At 55.0% G+C, this 21,387-nt stretch overlaps 3 protein-coding genes across 13 annotated transcripts; 1 reads left to right on the plus strand and 2 right to left on the minus strand.

Moving 5' to 3' along the window:
- Positions 1–1,485: 1,485 nt before the first annotated feature.
- Positions 1,486–3,627, minus strand: NODAL (nodal growth differentiation factor). The gene is made up of 3 exons (XM_075523510.1): positions 3,384–3,627; positions 2,128–2,918; positions 1,486–2,029 (listed from the first exon to the last, which is right to left on the minus strand). Exons 1-3 carry the CDS (start codon positions 3,598–3,600, stop codon positions 1,877–1,879), a joined length of 1,161 nt encoding a protein of 386 aa, XP_075379625.1. The 5' UTR covers positions 3,601–3,627; the 3' UTR covers positions 1,486–1,876.
- Positions 3,628–5,043: 1,416 nt separating this feature from the next.
- ASH2L (ASH2 like, histone lysine methyltransferase complex subunit) lies at positions 5,044–15,091 on the plus strand. Its single transcript, XM_075523816.1, has 16 exons — positions 5,044–5,209; positions 5,593–5,662; positions 6,591–6,736; positions 7,525–7,613; positions 7,973–8,067; positions 8,201–8,296; positions 8,523–8,618; positions 8,833–8,908; positions 11,018–11,111; positions 11,473–11,690; positions 11,912–12,079; positions 12,435–12,628; positions 13,065–13,157; positions 13,512–13,610; positions 13,925–13,984; positions 14,443–15,091. The coding sequence occupies exons 1-16, from the start codon at positions 5,076–5,078 to the stop codon at positions 14,548–14,550; spliced, it is 1,836 nt and encodes a 611-aa protein (XP_075379931.1). The 5' UTR covers positions 5,044–5,075; the 3' UTR covers positions 14,551–15,091.
- Positions 15,092–15,572: 481 nt separating this feature from the next.
- STAR (steroidogenic acute regulatory protein) lies at positions 15,573–21,297 on the minus strand. Of its 11 annotated transcripts, none has more exons than XM_075523835.1 (11): positions 20,892–21,297; positions 20,691–20,785; positions 20,027–20,120; positions 19,804–19,946; positions 18,408–18,580; positions 17,691–17,804; positions 17,278–17,405; positions 17,034–17,192; positions 16,253–16,437; positions 15,964–16,057; positions 15,573–15,875 (listed from the first exon to the last, which is right to left on the minus strand). In XM_075523835.1, exons 5-11 carry the CDS (start codon positions 18,469–18,471, stop codon positions 15,768–15,770), a joined length of 852 nt encoding a protein of 283 aa, XP_075379950.1. In that variant the 5' UTR covers positions 18,472–18,580; positions 19,804–19,946; positions 20,027–20,120; positions 20,691–20,785; positions 20,892–21,297; the 3' UTR covers positions 15,573–15,767. The 11 variants fall into 11 exon arrangements, with proteins under 11 accessions (XP_075379950.1, XP_075379945.1, XP_075379946.1 ...); XM_075523830.1 differs by having other exon boundaries at positions 20,031–20,120; positions 20,707–20,785; positions 20,892–21,264; XM_075523831.1 differs by having other exon boundaries at positions 18,408–18,584; positions 19,804–19,877; positions 20,892–21,264.
- Positions 21,298–21,387: the final 90 nt, after the last annotated feature.

The following is a 21,387-nucleotide window of genomic DNA, read 5'->3' on the forward strand; positions in this document are numbered from 1 at the left end:
ATCCGCGGCCGTGGGAGGGGGCAGCTGTGAGCCTGGGGGAGCCCAGACCCACGGCCAGGGCCGCAACAGGGCGAGCCCGGCCAAATCTGGGGACTGACCCTCACCACCCCAGGAGGAGCGTCCCCTCAGGGCTGGCACACGGGGGACGTGGTCATCCCCGAGACCCCGGGCATCGCCTGGGGCTGGAGCCCTCCTGCGCCGGCTGCCAGCCCCATCGCCCCTTCGGGTTGGTAACCCAAAAGGAGAGCTGCCTGCACCAGCTGCTGGGCATGGCTTAAAACCCTTGCTATTAGAGAATATAGCCCTTCCCCTTATCTCCGAGGGGTAAATAAAGGTGGAAAATCCCCTTAGCCCCCCTCTTCAGCGCCTGCAGGTGCTTCCCCACGTGCTCTCGAGCAACCCCCCATCACGGAGGGAAGAGCTTCTTCACTGTCTCACGCCAACTTTCCCATTCACGGAGCTGTTGAGCATCTTTTGCACCATTCGAGGGGACCCCCTTGCTCTAGCAAGTTACGGTAGCAGCCCACCCGCTCTGGGTGTTACTGCCTGGTGTTGCTGGTTTTGCCGGCAAGCCATATGGCAAAACAGGCAACGCCGGGCGGTAACGGAGCTCAGGGCAGGCTGCAGCCAGATCCTGTGGCAAGGAGAGCCTCTGGGTGCAGCAGATGCACCAAGAGCTGGAGGGAATTGTGCCAAGAGACTATTCAACAGCACAAAAGGGCTGTGGAAATCAGCAGAATCTACCAGGCAGGTTTAATATATATAATTTATTGATTAATTATACAGCCACGAGCCCCATCCAGCGAGCGGTGGAGAAGCTTTGAGCAAAGCCATGGTTTTACAGAGGAAAGCAGCCCAGGAGCCGAGATGTTCAGGGCAGGTAGGAGGGCTGGGGGGGCTCAGACCCACCGAGATGGACCTCGGGGCTGACTTATTTCCAGGGGCACCTCAGTTGCCTGTGCAAACCCCCTCTGGCTCTTGGTGAACGGATGAGGCTTTGGAGAGGGATGCGGGAGCCCCAGGTCTTTTGCATCGTTCCCTGCGTAGTCCTGGGCGAGGAGTGTTATGGGATGGAGGTCGCTGCCTCCCCGCCTGCTGCCAGCCAGCTCCTCCCGGGGCCACGCTCAGCCCCGCAGCTCAGGGCAGGGCAGGAGCCGGCTGAGATGAACCCCTGCCTGCTGCTGCTCACGTGGCGCTGCCCATGGGGGCTCTGGACGCTGGGGTAACACATTAACTTGGCTTAATTGTAATAGAAATCTGATAGAGTTTTAATAGAAATATAATAGAAGTCTTAAGAGAAATGCCTAAACCCCGGGGGAGACTGAAAATCCCGGCGGTGCAGATGGTCGGTGTGGGCGGTCACCGGCGCGGCAGTGTCCTGCTGAGAGCCCGTAGCTACCGGTGATACCCATCGTGGGCAAAAGGAGCGTCGCCGTGGGCAGCGTGTCGTGGCAGGGAACGATGCTGCTGCGGCTCCAGCCCTGCGCCCCGGCTCCTGCCTCTGTGGAGCAGCACCGGCCCTCGGCTGCCCCGGCATACGCCGGCTGCCAGCACGGTGGCTCCTGGCCAAATGCGGCCGTCGGGCATCCACCACCTCGGTGCTGCAGCGAGGTGTCTGATGGCCTTTCCTGCACGTGGCCTGGATCTGTCCATGCACTGCGGCCACGCAGTGCTGCAGAGCCACTAACACCCAGGCACCCCACTCCTTCTCCCCTGGCACAGCCAGAGCTTTGCCAACCCATGGGCACGCAGGATTCGGAGGTGGCGGGGGCTCAGTGATGCCCCGGTCTGCGCGTTGGTCGTGGGTTGGGTGCCAGTCCTCGGGGCCACTTTCTGGGCAGAGATGTGCCCCTTCCCGGCAGGGGACGAGCTGGCCTCAGTTGCAGCCGCACTCCTCGATGATCATGTCCTCGTGGTGGCGGACGACGATTTCACCCTTCTCGTAGTAGAGCATGGAGAGGGGACTCATCCTGACCGGGGAGCAGGCGGGGCAGGGCACCTGGTTGGGCTTGTAGAGCTGCAGCAAACTCTGTGGGGAGACACGGGAAGGGCAAAGCGTCACCCCCTGCCACGGGCCGGTGGGGCTAGGGGTGTGCGGGGGGAGCGGAGGCAGCAACCCCCTCTTACCTGTATGTAGGCGTGGTTGGTGGGCTTGAAGGTCTCATCGACGGGTGACGGACACTGCCCTTCGCACCGGTAGGCGTTGTACTTTTTGGGATAGACGATCCAGCTGCCCCAGCCGGTCTGCTCGAAATCCACCATCATGTCCACCCTCCTGCACAAGGACCTGCCCTCCTCCCCCGGGACGGCAGCGGCAGCGTCGCTCACTTTGATCCTTTGCTTCTCCTTCTTGTTCCTGCGATGCCGGCGGGTCCCCACGCCCTGGGAGCCGCTGTCATGCATGACGTGCTTGGAAGTTTCTGCTGTCCTGATGAGGCTGTGATCTCCCGGAGACTTGTCCCTGGAGAAGACGAGCAGCAGGACTCCGTCTGCCACGTCTTGGGGCAGGGCTGGCTCCCCGTGGCCAGCGTTGCTTGAGGTGGGCGAGTGCGTCATGGCGGTGGCCGGGGTGGCCGACCCACTCGCCTCCCACCGCTCCCTTCCCGTAGGACCGTGGTGCCCAGGGGCCACGGCTTGGTGGAGCCAGGACCGGAGCAGGCTGGTGACCTCAAAGACTTTCCAGGAGGCCTGGGTGGAAGAGGGGCTGCCAGCCACGGTGCCCAGGAAGAGCTGGTGGGCGCAGGTCCCGCCGCCCCGGCACCTCCGCCGCCGGCTGTGGTAGATGTCCAGGGAGACGTTGCGGGCTGGGGAGAGGCCGGGCAGGCGGACGCGGAGCTCGGCCAGGTTGACCTCCTGGCTGCTGGCGAGGGAGGACATGTCGAAGGAGAGCGCCCAGCGGGAGCCGTTCTGCAGGGAGCCTGAAACCCAAGGGGCACGGTGAGGGGACTGCCGGCTTTGCCAGGGAGTGCCAGCGCCGGAGGGGTCGGTGCCCTCCCGTGCTGCCGGGGCACGGTCCCTGCCGCGGGAGCCCGCGGGTCGGGGGAAAGCAGCCAGATCCACCCCGAGCCCCGAGAGCCAGCAACAGTGCCGGTCCCGGGGAGAGGGATGCTTGGGGACAGTGCGGGTCCCAGGGACAGTGCGGGTCCCAGGACAGGGATGCCCGGGGACGGTGCCGGTCCCAGGACAGGGATGCTCGGGGACGGTGCCGGTCCCGGGGACGGTGCCGGTCCCAGGACAGGGATGCCCGGGGACAGTGCGGGTCCCAGGACAGGGATGCCCGGGGACGGTGCCGGTCCCAGGACAGGGATGCCCGGAGACGGTGCCGGTCCCGAGGACAGTGCGGGTCCCAGGACAGGGATGCCCGGGGCTGCGGCCCCACTCACCGTGCGGGGAGAGGCTGAGGGCAGCGGCGGCGGCGGCGCGGAGCGGGGCGGGGGGTGCGCGGAGCAGCTGCAGCATCAGCGGGGGGCAGCGCGGCGGGGCGCGGGCCGGGGCGCGGGTGGGTGCGCGGGTGGGGGCGCGGGTGGGTGCGCAGCCCAGGCGGAGCAGGGCGAGGGCGCAGAGCACCAGCGCGGGCGCGGAGCGCAGCGGGGCCGGCATGGCTGCAGGGGCCGCCCGCAGCCGCCCTATTTGTACAGCGGCCCCGAGCACCGCCCCGGGCGGCCCCGGCCCCCTCCCCGGCAGCCCCCTCCCCGGCAGCCCCCCCCCCCCCTTTCCCCCGTCCCTCTTCCCATCCCTCCGTCCCCGGCTCCCTCCCTCCCTCCCTCCCTCCGTCCCTATCTCCATCCTCCCTCCCCTCCACCCCCCATCTGCCCCCCGCCATCCCTCCCCATTTCCATCTCCCCCGTCCCTCCCTTTCTCCCTCCCTCCCTCCCTCTCCCCGTCCTTCCCTCCCTGCCTCCAGCCCTATCCATCCCTGCCCCATCCCTCCGTCTCCCCATATCTCCATCTCCCCATCTCTTCTCCTCCTCCCCGTCCCTCTCTCCATCCATCCCTCCCGGGCTTGTCCCCACCACCAGCCCTCTCCGGCCCTGCCCTGCCACCCCCTCGCTGTGCGGGGACACTGCTGTCCCCAGCACCCTGCACCGCCCGGCACCTGGGACCCCTGGGGACGGGTGGCCCCAGCGCCCTCCCCAGCAACCCTGTCCTGCTCCTTGCAGAAGGACCTGGGGCACTCGTGGCCACCGTCCCTGTCACCCCCCGGCCCCGGCCAGGCAGGGGCTCTGCCCCTCCTTGGTTTCCCCTTCTCCCGGCGCCGTCCGGAGCAGGACCGGGGAGACGGTGCTGAGCCCCCACCGCCCCTCCCCGCTGAGGGCACAGGGGGCAGGGCGGGACAACGGGGCTCGTCCCGCTGGGTGCGGGGGGGATGCCAGCCGTCGCCTTGGGTGGGCCACCCTGGGGGGGGCCTTGCCCAAGGACCAGCCTCGGGGGGACCCGATGCGGCTGGGGCAGGGGTGCTGCTGGGCCAGGCGGAGGGAGGCGGCGGGGAGCCCTCCTGCCGTGAGCCTTTCCTGCTGCAGAGCCAGCGGGAGCGGCCGTGGGGACACGCGGCTGCGGTTCGTGCCCGGCGCAGCCGTGCCCGGCCCCGGCGGGGCGAGGAGCCGAGCGGGGGGGTCCCTGCCCCCGGCCCTCCCGGCGAGAGGGCTTCGCAGAGCGGTGGCAAGCGAGGCGACGCTCCTCCTTGCCAAGGACGAGCTCAGTCTTCACGCGGGACCCCGCGGCGTGGGGCCGCTGTCCCAGAGGAGCCCACGGGCGCTGCCGGCGGCCTCCCCCCACCCTGCTGGGCACGGGGGGCCGGGGACCTGCTGCCGGCGGGGACCTGCGCTGACGCGGGGTGTATTGCCCCCAGGTCAGCCCCGCACCTAGCTCCCAGGCTTTGGCCGGGTGACGTCACGGCCGAGCAGGGTGACGTCACGGCTCCCCCACTCCGCCGTGTCCTTCCCGGCGGCCGCCGGCAGATGGCGCCGCTCCGCCGCCCGCGGTGGGGCCCACCAGGGGCCATCGCCCTTTAAAGCGGGGAGTCTCGCGAGAGCGGCGTGCGGCGTCTTCTCGCGAGAGCGGGGCGGCGGGGGAAGATGGCGGCGGCGCCAGCGGTGGCCGGGGCCGGGATTGTTGCTCCTGCGCCCGAGGGCGCGGAGCCCGCCCCGGACCCTCCCGCCGCGGAGCCTCCGGCCCCTCCCGAACCGGGCGCTACCGACGCCGAGACCGGGTATGGCTCTCCCTGCCCGCGGGCCCGGCCCGCCGGCGCAGGCCCAAGTTCCCGCCTCGAACCCCCCAGCCCTGGGACCCGTGGGAGTTATGGGGCCTCTCCCCCGTTACCCCGGAAACCGTGAGGGTGCCGGGGGGGGGTCCCCGATCCCGGGAAGCCATGGGGTTCCGGGCGGCCCTTCTGCCCTAGAGACGCTGGGGGTGCCCAGCGTCCGCGGCCCGTGCTGCCCGGGAGGGCCCAGTCCGCGCCGGGGCCAGGCGGCCCCAGGCCAGACCAGGCTGCCCCAGGCCGGGCCCGGCCCTGGGGCCGGGCTGTGCCCCGCCACGGTTTCCGCCAGGGCCGAGGTGGGGACCCCTCTCAGGAACTGCTGTCTGCTCTCGCAGGGGGGATGCCGCCCTGGTCGATGTCACCGCAGCTCTGGAGACAGAGTCCGCCAACGGAAAGGACCCCTTGGTAGGTGGCTGGGGGCAGCCAGGGCTCGCTGGGAGGGGCCCAGTCCTCGGGGGTGAGTTCTGCGGAGCTGGGGCAGGTGGAGAACGTGAGAGTGCCCAAAGCTGAGCGTGCAGGCTCTTGGCGAGGACGCTGCCTGGCTGCCCTTGCTGCCGGACACCACAATGTGCTTGTCCCTGCAGCAGAGCAGCCCTCGTGGTGCGGGTCTGCGAGAGCTAGGGATCCTGGACTTGGAAATTGTCCTTCCCTCTCGTGGGTCGTTGCAGGCTGAGGTTGAGGCTTGTCCTTGGGATGGCCGTGTTCACCAGACTGCTAGCCCTCTCCTTTCTCCCATTCATTTTTTTTTTCCCCTCACCACCAGCACGTTTTCCCAAAGGATTCTTATTTGGTAGCAATCTAGTGTCTAGCACAGATGACGGGAGATGCAAAGGTGTAAGATAGCCACGGGTTGTACATGGTGTAGAAAAAGGGCAAGTGTAGAATTTTATTTCAGAAGGCAAAATGTTTTTATTTAGCAAATAGATGTGTGGGAATGCCTGACATGTTAGGACTAATAAGCATCCTCAGTTTTCCAAAATTACAAAGTCAGGGTTAAGACAAACACATAGAAGGTGAGAAGACAGTTACTCAAAAAACAAAATTTGAACATGTTCCTGTGGTTCAGATGAGAAGGACTTTCCATCCTGCTAGCTCCAGTTTTAGTTCTTTAAAGAATTTTTTTGGAAATTAAATCCTCACCCATCTGACTAGTTCTAACTGAATCTACAAAATAGTTCCAGCTCACTCACAGCATGGCTGTGTATTAGGGGAAAAAAAAATGTATTCCCTCTAAATTCTCCTGTCTTGACAGGTTACTGCACAAACCTTCTTTCCTGTCTGATTCAGTCAATCTTTAAGCCAGACCAAGTTTGCTGATCTGCTCTGGTTGTAGGAAGCTGGCGGGGACAACTCCGAAGTCTTGGATGCTCAGGCAGGCTCAGTGGATGAAGAGAACGGACGGCAGCTTGGAGAGATAGAGCTGCAGTGTGGAATTTGTACAAAGTGGTTCACAGCAGACACGTTTGGCATTGATACCACGTACGTAAGCTGTGCTTAATGAAACTTTGGTTAGCAAAAGTGGAATTATTTAGAGTGTAAATTCCCAAGGACCGGGACCCTGTCCAGGTCCTTGGACACTGGGAAACCGGTGTGTTATTTACATAACAAAAGCTTTCCCCAGCACAGCAGGAAGTGTTTATGTTTGTACACTTCAGCTTTTAAAAAATCTTTGTCCAGACCTCAGGACTGTCAGAGCCACGCTCGGACTTAGTGCCATAGAGGCCTGCAAATGTTATTTGAAAAGCAGAGGGGGCTTCAACAGACACTTTCAATTGGCGTGAACAAAAAATAATATCTCTCTAAGTGAAAAGTAAATTCAGCTTTCTTTTGAGAACTTACGTGGGAGTGACCTTGGGCTTATTAAAAACGTAACGTTTTTGGTTGTATTTTGTCCCTAAAAAGTACTCTAGACTTCCAATTAAAATTAATTGACTCAGGTGGAGCTCCTTGTCCAGAGCTTCTCGGTCGTTGTCTCTTATTTTGCTGAATGAATTTCAGAACTTCTCTAAAACAAGATGACACTTAGCTTGCTTATGTTTTTCTCAAGAGCTTTGTGGCTTTTCTTGATGCCCGTGATAAACCTAATTTGAGGAAAATATCATTGAACCTGTTAGATGTTTGTTTTTTGAGAGAGAGAGAATAATTAATCTGTTAACCTGGAATAATTAATTTCTTAACCTGATGTAGTAAAGAATAATTAATTTCGTAACCTGAGATGGTAAGTCCGGTGTACACCAGAATTTACAAATCAGCGTGCTCTTTTCCAGATCATGTCTGCCTTTCATGACCAACTACAGTTTCCATTGCAATGTTTGCCATCACAGTGGGAACACGTATTTCTTAAGAAAACAAGCAAGTAAGCGTAAAAGTTTGTTCGTTGAAATTTCGTGCAAGGCAATCCTAGAGGCTTCATTTTATCTAAAGTCGGTGGGAGGGTTCTGCTGAAACTCTTCAAAAATGACCAAAAAATCCCATATTAGCAACAAGCATGTGCGGCTTTTTCTAAAAATGTTTTCCTGTTTCGCTACTAACTTTTTAAAGTGGTGAAAATCTTGTGTTTAGTGAGGGCTGCTGAGTTAGGACAGAACTTGAGGGTTTTACTCTTACTCAAGATACCGTGGATGCTGTGTGCTTAGCAATCGCTGTGTACGTGGGTGTATGTTTGATCTTCCCCGTGAAGTGTAATTCTAGCTCTGGTATATTTTTGTTTTTAAGATCTCAAGGAAATGTGCCTTAGTGCTCTGGCCAACTTAACGTGGCAGTCGAGGACACAAGATGAGCACCCGAAAACTATGTTCTCAAAAGATAAGGTATGGCTGTTATAAAAATCATTGCGGATTTACGTAAGCTATGATTTCAGTGAAGAGCAAGTTCAAACAAACATTGGCAGCGAGACTCAGACCCACACTGTTAAGACTCAGGTTTATTTCATTTTTTTTACAGGATATTATCCCATTTATTGATAAATATTGGGAGTGTATGACAACACGACAGAGACCTGGGAAAATGACTTGGCCTAATAATATTGTCAAAACTATGGTAAATATTTGGAGTTAAATTTGTGGAGGATTTTCTGCGAATGGTACAGTTGTCTGACACTTGTGTTTGCTGAGGTCTGGACTTAGAGCTAAATGGTGAAGATTCTAATGCCTCATGTACTTGATATGCATACTGCATATTAATAGTAAATACTGTGATTTAAACACTTGTTAATGAACTCGATACGATCTTACCCTGTGTAACTTAAACTCCTCCTCTATTTTAGTGTAAAGAAAGAGATGTGTTCTTGGTGAAAGAGCATCCGGACCCAGGGAGTAAAGACCCAGAAGAAGATTACCCCAAGTTTGGACTTCTAGACCAAGTATGTAATTAGAGGTGGAAGGAAACTGCCGTGGGGAGTTGGGAGGAAGGGGGGCTGCTTTTTGCTGGTGGCCTATACTCAGTCAAATGAGCAAAACTTAGCCCAGTCACGCTGTGAGCTGTGCTGGAGTACTCCAGCACCTGGAAGTGCCGTGTTCAGGCTTTGAGTGGTGTTTGACCGAGTCTATACATCAGATTTTTTTCATCTCTTTCAGGATCTTGCCAATATTGGTCCTGCCTATGATAACCAGAAACAGAACAATGCTGTATCCACAAGCGGAAACTTAAATGGCAAGTTCTTTAATCAGGCGGTCGTTGACTATTTGGGACTAAGCTGTATTTTCCAGTCCTATAGCTGGGCATCTGTGCAGTTACGTCAGTTGAGAAGCTGCAGTTAAACCTGTCGTGTGAACGGAGGTTATGCTTATTATGTTCAAACCATGTTCAGCTAGTCTTACCATGCCTTTCTGTAGAGATAGATTAACTTTACCTTCTTGTGAAGGTTCAACTTTTTTCTTCATGGCGGCCAGCTAAATCAAGATGCTTGCAAGAAGCAAGGTTTTTTTCAAGAAGTCAGGTTTTTTTCCATAATGATTTTAATTTACCTACTTGTAGTATTCGGATTTCCTGTTTCCCTCACTCTGAGGTTTGAAAGTAGTTGGGGAAAGTATATATTATTCCTTATAATTACTGCTTGCATTTTACTGTTGTTCCTTTTCGTGGAGTGACAGCTGTGCTAACAACTTCGCCTGGCTCGCTGAGATTACTTACAGTAACCTTACTGTAGGGATATTATTAACTGCCGATGAGATTTCTTTGTGTGCAAGGCTATACTGTTCTGTATTAAACACATTCAAGTAGTACCTAACAGGAGGTGTTTTGGGCTTTTTAAAACAGGGTTATAGGTATCTAAAGCTGCGTTGTCTCCATTTCATGCACTGGTTGTTTTTTATTTAATTCCTGGAAGACTGACAAATATGTGGTGCCACTTCTGTTCTTACAGGTGGAGCCTCTTTGGGAGGTGAATATTTACCTTTCAGCTTCTAAAACTTAAGTATTATTGTTTGCAAAGCTTTTTTGCTCAGTTATCTTAGAAGCTAAAGTCAATTAAAAATCAAAAGCGTGCCCTGATGTGATTGCAATAATACTTTAATACAAAACAACAATTTCACTTTTTAATCTTTAGCAGTTAGAAGCTTTTAATTATCATATTCTGCTCCACTTGACTGGTTTAAAGTTTAATTTTCACTTACGTTTATTTTTGCTTTGTATGATTTGACCTGATCTTGTTGTAGTTTTAAATCTTAATGCCTAAGTAAGTGGTCTGAATCTGCGAGCTGGTATGATACTGTGATTGTTTAGGCGGATAAGTGATGACAAACTGGAGAGCCTAAGTGTTTATCTGCACTAAAACCAGCAAGTGCCGTTGAGATCATGTCATGTTTGTGCAGAATATGGTATTCCTTCAATGGTTTGAATCCCTTGCACCGTAAGGGGAATGCTGATAATTTAAAAGCTCACTATATTTTTAGTTATGACACAGTATGCGGTTCGCAAAGGTGTTTATCTACAGTACATAAAAATTCTAGTTTTCCTTGTAAATAAACAGTGACCTTTTTTGATATAGTGTAATAATAAAATGCTTATACAATTTAGTGTATTAAACTGTTACACTGATACTAGTTTGATTACATTTGACGTGTAGCTTTTCCTATACTATAGTTTTATTTAAGAGTCAAAATTGGGTGCTGTAATACGAAATGATACGCTGTTCAATCGTAGTACTGATTTTGGTAATACTGAAGAGAAACACCTCTATTGCTTTTCATTTTTTCTCAACTTAGATGTATTTTATTTTATAGATGGAAATTTCATGTTAAGTGCTTATTGCTTATTGGTGTCAGAGTGTTTCTCCAGCACAGTGTGTCACTGGGATGGTGACTTTGCTTAAAATCAGATAGCGTGTGTTGTAGACTGGGTTTTCTGCTACTTTTGCAGAATTAAATTTGAACTGTGACTGGAATCTCCATGCAAGCAAATAACAATGCTTTTGAAGTGGATCCCAATGCTGCTGTCTGTAGATCTTTTGATGACAGAAAAGATTCTTAATTCCCACCTTTAAAAGCTTGAATTGAGCTCATTTTGTTGGTAAATCTCACTTGGCTCCCACTCGAAATTTAGACATTTTGAAGGTTGGCTAGAAGCTACATAAAAGTTCTGGATTTTGCTACGCTCGCTTCCAATAAAGTCTGTTTCACATATAACTGTGGAAGAAGGTACCCGAGCTCACAAACTGATTTTAATTTGGCTGCTTCTGCCCCTTTCTGTTTGTGGAGATTCCACGCTCACGGGCTCTCTCTGATCATCAGCTGCTTAATATGCCGTGGTTTCTGTGTTAAGGGGGAATTGCTGCAGGAGGCAGTGGGAAGGGACGGGGAGCGAAGCGCAAGCAGCAGGACGGAGGGACCACGGGAACAGCCAAGAAAACCAGAAGGTAAGAGGAAAGATGATGGCGTGGCACAGTGATGAGCGAGGTGAGTCGATGGCGAGGTGTTGCGTGCTAGTCGGAGGGACAGCTTTACTCTTGATGCCTTGAGCTGCCTCCCGCCTGTCTCTGCCCTTGGTAGATTTATGGGGAATCACGCCATAACCCTGTGATGTTATTGATAGGTCACGTGCTAGAAATTATTTGAAATAGATGAGTATATGCTCATTTCGCACAGGCTCTTGGAAGCAAAGCGGCGTGCGGGCCGTGAGCACTGCAGGTCCAGCTCTGTAAGAGGTTGTCCTGGGTTGAGTTGTGACTGAACCGTAGCCACCGTGAGATGCCAACCTGTAGTTTTTGTGTTTCACAGTGACCCGTTGTTTTCCGCTCAGCGCTTACCACCCCACGGTTATCCTTTGGAACACCCCTTTAATAAAGATGGATATCGTTACATCTTGGCTGAGCCTGACCCCCACGCACCTGACCCAGAAAAATTGGAGCTGGACTGTTGGGCCGGAAAGCCTATTCCTGGGGACCTCTACAGAGCCTGCCTGTATGAACGCGTCCTCCTAGCGCTGCACGACCGAGGTACAAAGCTTGCTAATCCTATGCAAGTTGTATAGCCAGCTCTTCTGATGAGGGGCCATCTTCTGTAACCTCACGATACCGGTTATCGAAGTTTCAGACTTAATGGCTTTAAGAGGTGCAAATGTTAAATCCACTTCTGTATGTTCACTTGTGTTTTGACATCGCTGCGCATTAGAAATCACAAATGAACCGCTCGTATCATCTTCTCTCATCTACCGCAGCTCCTCAGTTAAAGATTTCTGATGACAGACTGACTGTTATCGGTGAGAAGGGCTATTCAATGGTACGAGCCTCGCATGGAGTGCGGAAAGGAGCGTGGTACTTCGAAATATCCATGGATGAGATGCCTCCAGACACAGCTGCCAGATTAGGCTGGTCACAGCCATTAGGTAAATAATTTCACCAAATATTTCTTAGCAGTGGATTCCAACTGGTTCCTATGTTTCTTTCCCCAGTAATTTAGACCTAAGGAGGGTAAGTCATGTTGAGCTTGCCTGCTTCACTGCTTTTCTTAAGGGGAAACTCCTCCTGCAGGTGATCTAAACTCTGCAGAACTGCAGTACAGGTGGATCCTTTATGCTGTTGCATGCTTGGCCTTGCTTAACGCTGTAGTCAACACGTTTGTACTAACGGCAGTCGTATTTGTTAACTGAATGTAATTACTGTTCCAAAACTTGAAGTGGGACACACAGAGGTGCTCCCGCTACACTGTGTATGTTCACGAAGAAACGTTGGTTTCCGCAGGGAACCTCCAGGCGCCTCTGGGATATGACAAGTTCAGTTACTCCTGGCGCAGCAAAAAGGGAACAAAGTTTCACCAGTCGATAGGGAAACACTATTCATCTGGCTATGGACAGGGTGATATACTGGGATTTTACATCAGTCTTCCAGAAGATACTGAGACTGCCAAATCACTGCCTGACACTTACAAAGATAAGGTGAGGTGTGGAGTTCACTATCGGATTAAGTGTTGGCTAGGTGGACGAGTGGAAAACAGGTTGCTCTAGCCTCACTTCTGCCCCCTTTGAGTGCATCCTTTCCATCCTACCTCTGGGTACCACTGTGGTTCATAGCGGAGAGGTCCAAAGCGTTGATCTCAAGAAAACAAAATACTCAGAACCACCCAGAGGTTCTGCAAGGGAAGACTCTGCATGGACTACTGAACGAGATTGCCCGCATCTCATTTCATCTTCTCTTCCCCTCCTGGTTCTCAAATATTTGAGATGCGTGAATCACTCTTCATGGGTACTCTTGACACAACAGCCACGCCTATCCCAGAGCAGGGCTCCTGTAGGTCTGCCGTTCTTTAACATGTCACTAAAGGTAACAGTTTTTCTGGCTTGCTTCTGAAGTGGTTGTTTTCTAATATTTCAGGCTTTGATCAAATTCAAAAGCTACTTGTACTTTGAAGAGAAGGACTTTGTGGACAAAGCAGAGAAGAGCCTAAAGCAAGCACCCGGAAGCCAGGCAAGTTAAGCGTTGGTAGGTGGAGGATGCAGAACCTCAGGAAGAGTGGGGAGCCTGCTGAGACTGGCTCATTGTATGCATTAATTGCTTGCATTTAATTAGCACAAAGGGAGGTTGATCATTAGGTCTTCATCAAAACCAAGAATGCTTTTATTAAAGCAACAGTAAATGTGAACTTAGGGAACCAGCTGTGCCCTTTGCTTGTAATGTTGTTGCTGTCACTTAAGTAATTGTCTGGCATCAGGTAAAGGGGAGCGTAGGTTAAGCTGCCTCTTGAGGATTGCTTTGTAGTTCACAAGTAAGGTCGTGAAAGTTAGCATGAATGGAAAAAAACCTCTTCATTTTTCTTTTCAGATAATATTCTTCAAGAATGGTGCCAGCCAAGGAATTGCCTTTAAAGACATCTTTGAAGGAGTTTATTTTCCTGCTATTTCTTTGTACAAAGGCTGCACGGTAAGTAACATATCTTTGAAAGATGATTCCTAAGTCCATCATAGTTTTAGTAATGCATAGCGTGGGCACTCTGGGAGCATGTCAAGCAAGTGAAGAGGAAAGATGGGAATTATTTTAGTGAAGCGACTCTGGAACAATGCTGCTGTTCACTTGTGTGATGTAACTTCTTCAAACCGCTGAACGAACGCTCTCGTGCCAAGGATGTTTGTTTATGTGGTCTTGCACAGGGTGCAGGCCTAGGAGGGGGTGAGGACTGAAGACTAAAGAAATGTGCGTGGTTTTTTTGGATCTAATGACAAATGTGTCTTCCACAGGTTTCTATAAACTTCGGGCCATATTTCAAGTATCCACCTAGAGATATCACTTATCGTCCAGTAAGTAATACCTGAAGCTTTTCACCCCCCACTTTGTGATGGCCTCACAGGATTTAAGCAAAAGGTGGTTGAGATTTTGTTGTGGTGGTGGGATTTGATTTATACCAAGCCTCTGTCTGTCCTCGTCAGTCTTTGTACTTGGAGAATGTAGCCAAAAGGATTGTATTTAAAAATATTTAAGGACAGATAGCCTAACAAATAACTTGGCTAAATTTTAGCTAGATGCTGTCTTGTTCCTCTTGACAGACTATGAAGTCCCCATTCTCGCCTGTGTTAGCCTCTTGTATCAGTAAGAGGGCTGAATTCTTGTTTAAGGAAACACTTGGAAATTCCCCCCCCCACTAATGTTTTCAGGAGGGAAACAGTCATGGAATGCTGCTGTACAAGGGGGCTAGGCGCTCCTTGTTCTGAGCCTGTACTTCATGACGGGAGCTAACCGTCTTTCATTGCCTTTGCAGATGAGTGACATGGGCTGGGGTGCCGTGGTAGAACACACGCTGGCGGATGTGCTGTATCACGTAGAGACAGAAGTTGATGGAAGACGAAGTCCGCCCTGGGAGCCATAAACAAAGTCGGCAGCGCAGCGTTAACAAAAATGACACAGCGGGTATCCAGTCGAGTGGTTTTTATTATAGAGGAACATGCATCACTCCGAGCGATCAGCCAACGCAGCTCTTGACGGCAGGCGTTATGTATATTTGTTACCTGCTGAAGACTTGTGCTCTACCACTATGCTGGAGTCTAAGTGAATGCAGTTCTGGTATGTATTGTGCTATTTGTGGGCATCTCTTGGAGTCTTCAGTACCTTTTACAGTGTAGCTAGCTGAAGAAGCAAGTATTGTGTCGAGGTAACTTCTCATGTGCTGTGCCTGGGTTGTAACAGTCACTTGTTCAGTGAGAGCAGGCTGCCGTCCCTACACCTGCAGAAGCACCACCGCCACTTCTGCTCAACTGCTCGGCTAGTTGTAAACAACAGCTTCCAGCCGGAAGGATGGCATTGTCACGAGACTACTGCATGTAAGACTGAAATTTGGGCTTCTGTCCAAACTGTATCTTTTTTTCCCCACAAACTGGAAACCAGTTTAAAAATAAAGGCTTTAACTCTTACTTTCTTTTTTTTTTTCTCCTTGTGACTTGTTATGAATGAGACTTAAACTCAACGTAGCTACACTTTAGAGATCTCTCAAGCTGAAGATCTCCTTCTGCTCACTGCAGTGACAAGTTATACAGGGCCTTCTGCCAGTGATCATCATTGCAGAGCTTTGAATGAATAAATAATTTGACACTTTGTGTGTGTCTGTACAGGAAAAATAAATTAGAGCTGCTTCACGGGGGGGAGAAGGGAATAAAAGTTTTAGGTAAGTGTGTGCTGCGTTTGTGTTTTGGGGGAAGGAGGGGAGTAAGTCCTGTGCTTGTCCCACTCTGGTGTCTGGGACCTCCCTAATAACTAATTAGCCAAGGCCTTTAATAGTAGACACCACTAATTAAAGCTTTATTTATTTATTGAAACTAAATCCTTAGTGGAGCAAATGCAGGACTTACCTCAACTTTTTGGTCCTGCATTTTACTGTGAGCATGTGCTGGCCCCTGTGACCTCCCTAACTAATTAGTTTCAATAACTAAAGCTTTATTTACTTATTGAAACTATGTATTAAGTAGTGGTGCCTACTATTAAAGGCCTTGGCTAATTAGCACAGGCTGTAATTAAATTGAGTCTGACCTACCCTATTACAAGATCCCTACTTTACCCCTGCACAAAGCATTACAACACTCGTCGGGGCGGTCAGCAGCTCACGGCCACGGTCTGGGCCAGGCGCTCCCGAAGGTGGTTGGCGAAGTCGACCTGTGTCTGGGACAGAACCTGGTTGATGATGGTCTTCGGCAGCCAGCCCTGGAGCGGGGCAGATAGAGCCCGTGAGCGGAACTTGCCTCAAATGCAAATCCTGCTTCTACTTCGAAAGGTTTGCTGCGAAACTTACCTTCAGGTCAATGCTGAGAAGCCACGTTAGCTTGGTTTGCGAAGGACTGCCGGGCAGCGGGCGCAGGATCATACACGTGGGACCGTTCTCGGCTCTGTAAGAGGACAGGAGTGCACGTGTTAGAAAGCAACGTCTGACTTTTAGCCTCAAAATTACAGCCCTGCTGAAGCACTTTGTGAACTGCAGTTCCTGCTACTGAGACAAACCCAATTACTCTGAGGCCATCCGCAAAGCTAGCGTGTGATCTGACTCATTAAACACCCTGTAAGTGAATGCAGAAGGTGATTACCGTATAAATCCTTCCTGTTCCGGCATAGCTCCGTATTTTGTGGACATGCCGGCCAGGACGCAGGTGGAGCCGCGTCTCTTAGAGCACCGGACGCTCACAAAGTCCCGTGGTCCGACAATGTTACCGGGGGTAGCGGCCGCCTTCTCGTGGGTGATCACTGTGTCCTTTCCAATCTTCTGGAGGATCTGGACAGTTTAGAATTAAAATGTTAATTTGAGGTGTTTGCTGCAAACGTAGCTAAAAGCTAGCTTTGATTACTGTGTGTTCAAATACGTGCTCTTACAAAAACTCGGTGCTTAGAGCGAGAAAAATCGCAAGTATGCGCTTCATCCCAGAATACAGAACATTAGTTTTCAATACCTGAAAAGGGAAGGTGTTTCTCTTATTCCAGACAAGCTGTAGAACAGCAAAATGCTCTTCCCTGCGTGTTGGGGTACCGTGCTATTTCTCCTCTAGTAACTACAAATTTAACAACAGAGCTGGCCCCCTGCCTTGCAAAGTGCATTCCCTCCAGAGTAACGCCCAACCCTCCAGCCGCAGTCGAGCTGTGACAGGCTCACTTCTGCTGCAGCAGCAACGGGATTACTGCAGAAGCAGCTCCTCGGCTGCAGTAGGAAGCGACGAGATAAAGTCTGGCTTCTTATTTCCCGAAGAACGGGTGGAGAAAGCCCCGTGCGCCTGCTGCGGCGGGCAAAGCGGCTCTTTGGCCCTTCCGACAGCAGACAAAGCAGCGCGCGTGTGTGAAGCCCTGGCTGCGACAGGCCTGACATGCGCTTCCTACCTTGATTTCTTGGACGTTGGGATTCCAGTCTCCCATCTGCTCCATGTTGTCCACCAGCTCGCTGTACACGGCGTCCAGGGGCTGGTCCACCACCACCTCGAGTCGGAACACCTTGCCCACGTCCGGGAGCACCTTGCTCAGCACTTTGTCTCCGTTATCCTGGGAGAGGGGAAGGCAGAATTAATATCACAAATATTTACAGGAGGACCGTGTCATTCTGCTGCAAAGCAGAGCACGCGCTTACCACCACCGTCTCTGTCTTCCAGCCGTCTTGGTCCCCGAGGATGCTGAGCGATTTCTGGAGGGCTTCCTCTCCTTGCTTGATGTAAGATATTTCCATCTCGCTGAAGGGCTTCTCCTCCAGCCTCGAGCCTGCGCAGGATCGGACAAAAGCAGGAGTGAGGGCAAGACCATTGCACAGTCGACTAACGCATCGTAACGCCAGATAAGCTTCATCTACATCAAATACGCTTCTCCGTGCCCAGGGGCTGGGGAAGTAAACTCGCTTCCCACCGCTTGCCTGCCTTTGCCATTTGTTTAGCAAAAGCACGGGCGACCCACGAGCAGCTTTTCCTCCAACCACTCTCCCGAGCCCTGACCGGTGACGGTCACCACCCGGCAGAAGGGGCCCGACCCCCCCATCTGCTGGTCACTTACTGAGCAAGGAGCTTCTTCTGCGGACCTGGTTAATCCACGTGCTGGGCCCCGTGCCGCGGCAGGCGAGCTTGCTCAGCTCCTGGCTGATGGCGACAGCGGCTTGTCTTCTCAGACCTGAGAGCAGAGAGCGCGTCGCTCGCCAGCTGCAGAGGGTTTGCTGGGCTTGGCTCTTTTTTCTTTTTGCAATTTAAACATACAACATTGAAAAAGTCCCTGCTTGCCTCCTTTTACCTGCTACCTTCCCTGAAGTCCCTACGGGCACAGAGAGCAGCCGGCTGCCATTGCACTGCTCTGGGACAGAAGCTGTCCCACGCAACCCGGACTTTGCTCCAGGTCCAAGCCACGCGGCACGCGAGGAGCAGACGACAGTCATAAAAATACCGAGGAGCAATCATGCGGGTGCGCAGGAAAGGCCGTTGGAAACAGAGTACAGGAATACAAAATCCTCGCAGCCAGCGGGAGTGTTACCTAAAGCTACCCTCCGTGCTCAGCAATGGCACGCAGCCGTCCCCGCCGGACCCCAGAAATAGGTCTGGTGGCAAAATGGGTCGTGGAGACAGTAAAATACGAAACCCAGAAAGCAACAGGGCATGGGGTGAGGAGAGTATCCCCGGAGACTCCAGCCTCCTCCTGCCCTGCGAGCCCTGCCGGTGCTGCCCACCACAGCCCGTGGAGAGGGGCTCCCCAGCCCCGCGTCCCGTCCCCCCGGCCCCTCACCGGTCATGTTGCGCAGGTGCCGGTAGGAGATGGCGGCGCAGAGCTTGAACGTTGCGGGCAGCATCTCCCTGGTCGGGCAGGAGCCGTGGGCTGCGGGCAGGCGTCTCTGTGGCGAGCGCTCCTCTGCCCCGGCGCTCCGGGTGCTCGGCCTTAAGTACGCCCGCTGAAGGATGCTGGCTTGTCAGCAGAGAGATAAGAGCCGTCACTTACGGCAGGGCCCCGGGAGCCAAGGCCAGACCCGGCTTCTTGCGCATCTGCCGGGGGCCGCGGGTCACCGCCGGCGCGTCCAGCGGGCAGACGCACGCGCGCGGGTGGGTGCGTGCTCATACGCCGCACCGGCACGATGGAGCCCGGCCAGCCCCCGTCCGCGGTCCGGCCACGGGGGGCACAGGCAGCTCCCAAAACAAGATGAGGGCAGGAGGCCGAGGCAGAGCCTCCCTGCTCGGCTTGTACGGTGCTTTGTGGGCGATCCCGGTGCCGGGGACAAACCCCGCTGCGCGTGGACCTGGGGTCCGTGGCACGGCTGCCCCCGCACGGATCAGCAGCCACGGATAACAACGGATAACAATCAACTACGACAGGTAACAACGGATAAAGGCGGATAATAACAGATAATAACAGATAACAACGGGCACCACCACCTCACAGCACAACCATCCCGGCATAACCGGAGCCAGGCTCAGCCCAACCTCAGCTAACGCCGGACACAAGACCCGGGGCAGTCCGTCCCCGCCGCGAGGAACCGGACCCCACCGCAGAGCCCTCGCGGCGGCGGCACGTTAAAGCCCCAGTGCAGGAGACCAAACCCCGCAGGCAGAGCGAGCGGGACCTCCCGGCATCGCTGGCACCCACAAACACGCGTGGGACCGGTGGGCGCCCGGGATGGCTGTGCAGCACCGGGGACGCTTTATGCCCGTCGCATGGACAAGAGTGTTTCAGACGGCGCACAGCCCTCCCTTTTGCCCCGCAGAGCCCCACACTAACACGGCCTTTCAGCCTATATAAAGCTGAATATTAAGTATATGGAGCTGCTGAGCCTGGGGCTGGGAGCGAGGGGCAGCCCCCGTACCTCCCCCAGAGGCCGGTTTATCTGCCCCAGGGCTGGGAGCGGTGGGCAACGGCAGAGCAGCGATAACGCTCAAGGACGAAATGACATTTCTGGGATGAGTTACGGCCCCAGAGACCAGCGCTCCCAAGAACCCATGAATCACCAGCTGCTTCCTTTGACGTCAGCCCCTGCACCCTTCTGCGGGGAACCTGACCTTCCTCCCCGCTGTTGCAACAACTTGGCCGAGGGGGAGGTCAGCCGCTCGCTGCGCCGGCGGCCCGGCCCCGGGGAGCCCCTCGCCTCCCCCAGCCTGCCCGCCGAGCCCCCGAGAGACGATTTGGGTCCTACCTGCCATCCGGGAACAGTCCCGCTGCTCCGGCCCCACTGCTCCCCGGGACAGCTCCTCTCCATCGCCGGGGCTGCCGTTCTCCGTCGCGTGCGAGAAGAGACGCCTCGCGTTCACGTCGGCGACGGGCAGTTAGCTGGAGGTGCTGGTGGGACCAGGAGGAGGCCAGGAGCTGCATCCCCGTGTTTACTGGGAAACCCCCACCGCAGCCGCGCTCCCGCTCACCGACCGGTGCTGCAGCCCGGCGCAGGCGTGATTCCCGGGTCCCTGCCGCCGCTCTTCCCCTGGGCTGGGCTTTGTCCAGCCGGTCCCCGCACGCCTGCACACGGGGGGAAGAAAAATCAGGAGGGTTTGAAATCCCCGAGCCGTTGCTGGGAGCTCCCGACCCTGCAGCCTGGAGCTTGTGCCAAACACGCGCCGAGCACCGACGGGTCTGCGGTGCCCGGGGACAGCGGGCGAGACCCTCCGGCAAGGCGCGTAGCCCCCAGCCCCCCCGCCGGGGGACACGGCACTGGGGACCAGGGTGGCAGGGAGACCCCCCAGCTGCGAACTGGCCGGGACCGCCGTTATCCCAGGCGGAGCAGCTGCTCCCGGGCACAAGGCCTCGGCACAAGGACGCGCTGTTGCTTGTCAGAAGAACAAAACAGAGCCGGGGCAGAGCCACCCCTCCAGCTCTGGGCTGGGGGGGCTGGAGCCCCTCTGTGCCCCTCGGGAGGGGACACGCAGGGACGGTCACGCTGCCCCATGGCACTCAAGGCAAATGCTCTGGGCAGCCGGTCCCCAGAGTGGCACGCAGAGACCCACAGCCCGCTGGGAAGCTGTGCCGAAAAGGCATCCGGGACCCTCGGGAAGGTCTGGTTAACTGGGACCCCCCAGCTCCAACCCTCACCGGCTCCCGGCACCACCTCGGCTTCTCCTCTGGACGTCCCTCGGGGGTCCCACGCCGTTGCTGTGCCACGGGGCTGCCCGCTGCGTCCGCCGAGCCTGCGAGGAGAAGGGACGGCAGCCCTCCCGCAGCGCCGGGGAGGGCACCGGGGAGCAGCAGCGCTGAGCGGTGCCACAGGGACAGGATTCGGGTCCCGGCACGTACCTCGGGCACCAGGAAGGTGCCCCTCCATCCGGGCAGGAGGGAGCACGGCTGGTCTGGCTGGCTGGGTCCGGCACTGCTCCGGCACTGCTTGCCTGCTCGGGGCAGGATGAGGCCCCGGCCACAGCTCGGACCTGCCTGGACCCACCCGGACCCTCGGCCGGGTGATGCGGAGCCGGGTGATGCCCTGCGGAGCTGAGGGTGCTGGGGGCAAGGGGGGAGCGCGGCTGCATCCTGCACGCCGGCGAGGGGATGCCCGGGAAGACGGCACAGCCCCGCTCCGGGACGGGCACCCAGCACCCTCCCACCCACGTCCCTGGGGGCAGGAGGGGGGAGAAAACACCGGGGGAGGCAAAACAGCCACAAAAGCCCCCGCAGCACCCGCTGAGCTCCCGTCCCCCGTGAAACGCCCCCCCCGTCCCCACACAAAGTCACCACGCGGCTCCGTTTGCAGCTTTCAGCTTAGAAATGTACATCCAGGCTCAACGTACAAATATTT

This window comes from Mycteria americana, chromosome 23, assembly GCF_035582795.1.
Source record: "Mycteria americana isolate JAX WOST 10 ecotype Jacksonville Zoo and Gardens chromosome 23, USCA_MyAme_1.0, whole genome shotgun sequence".
NCBI lineage: Eukaryota > Metazoa > Chordata > Aves > Ciconiiformes > Ciconiidae > Mycteria > Mycteria americana.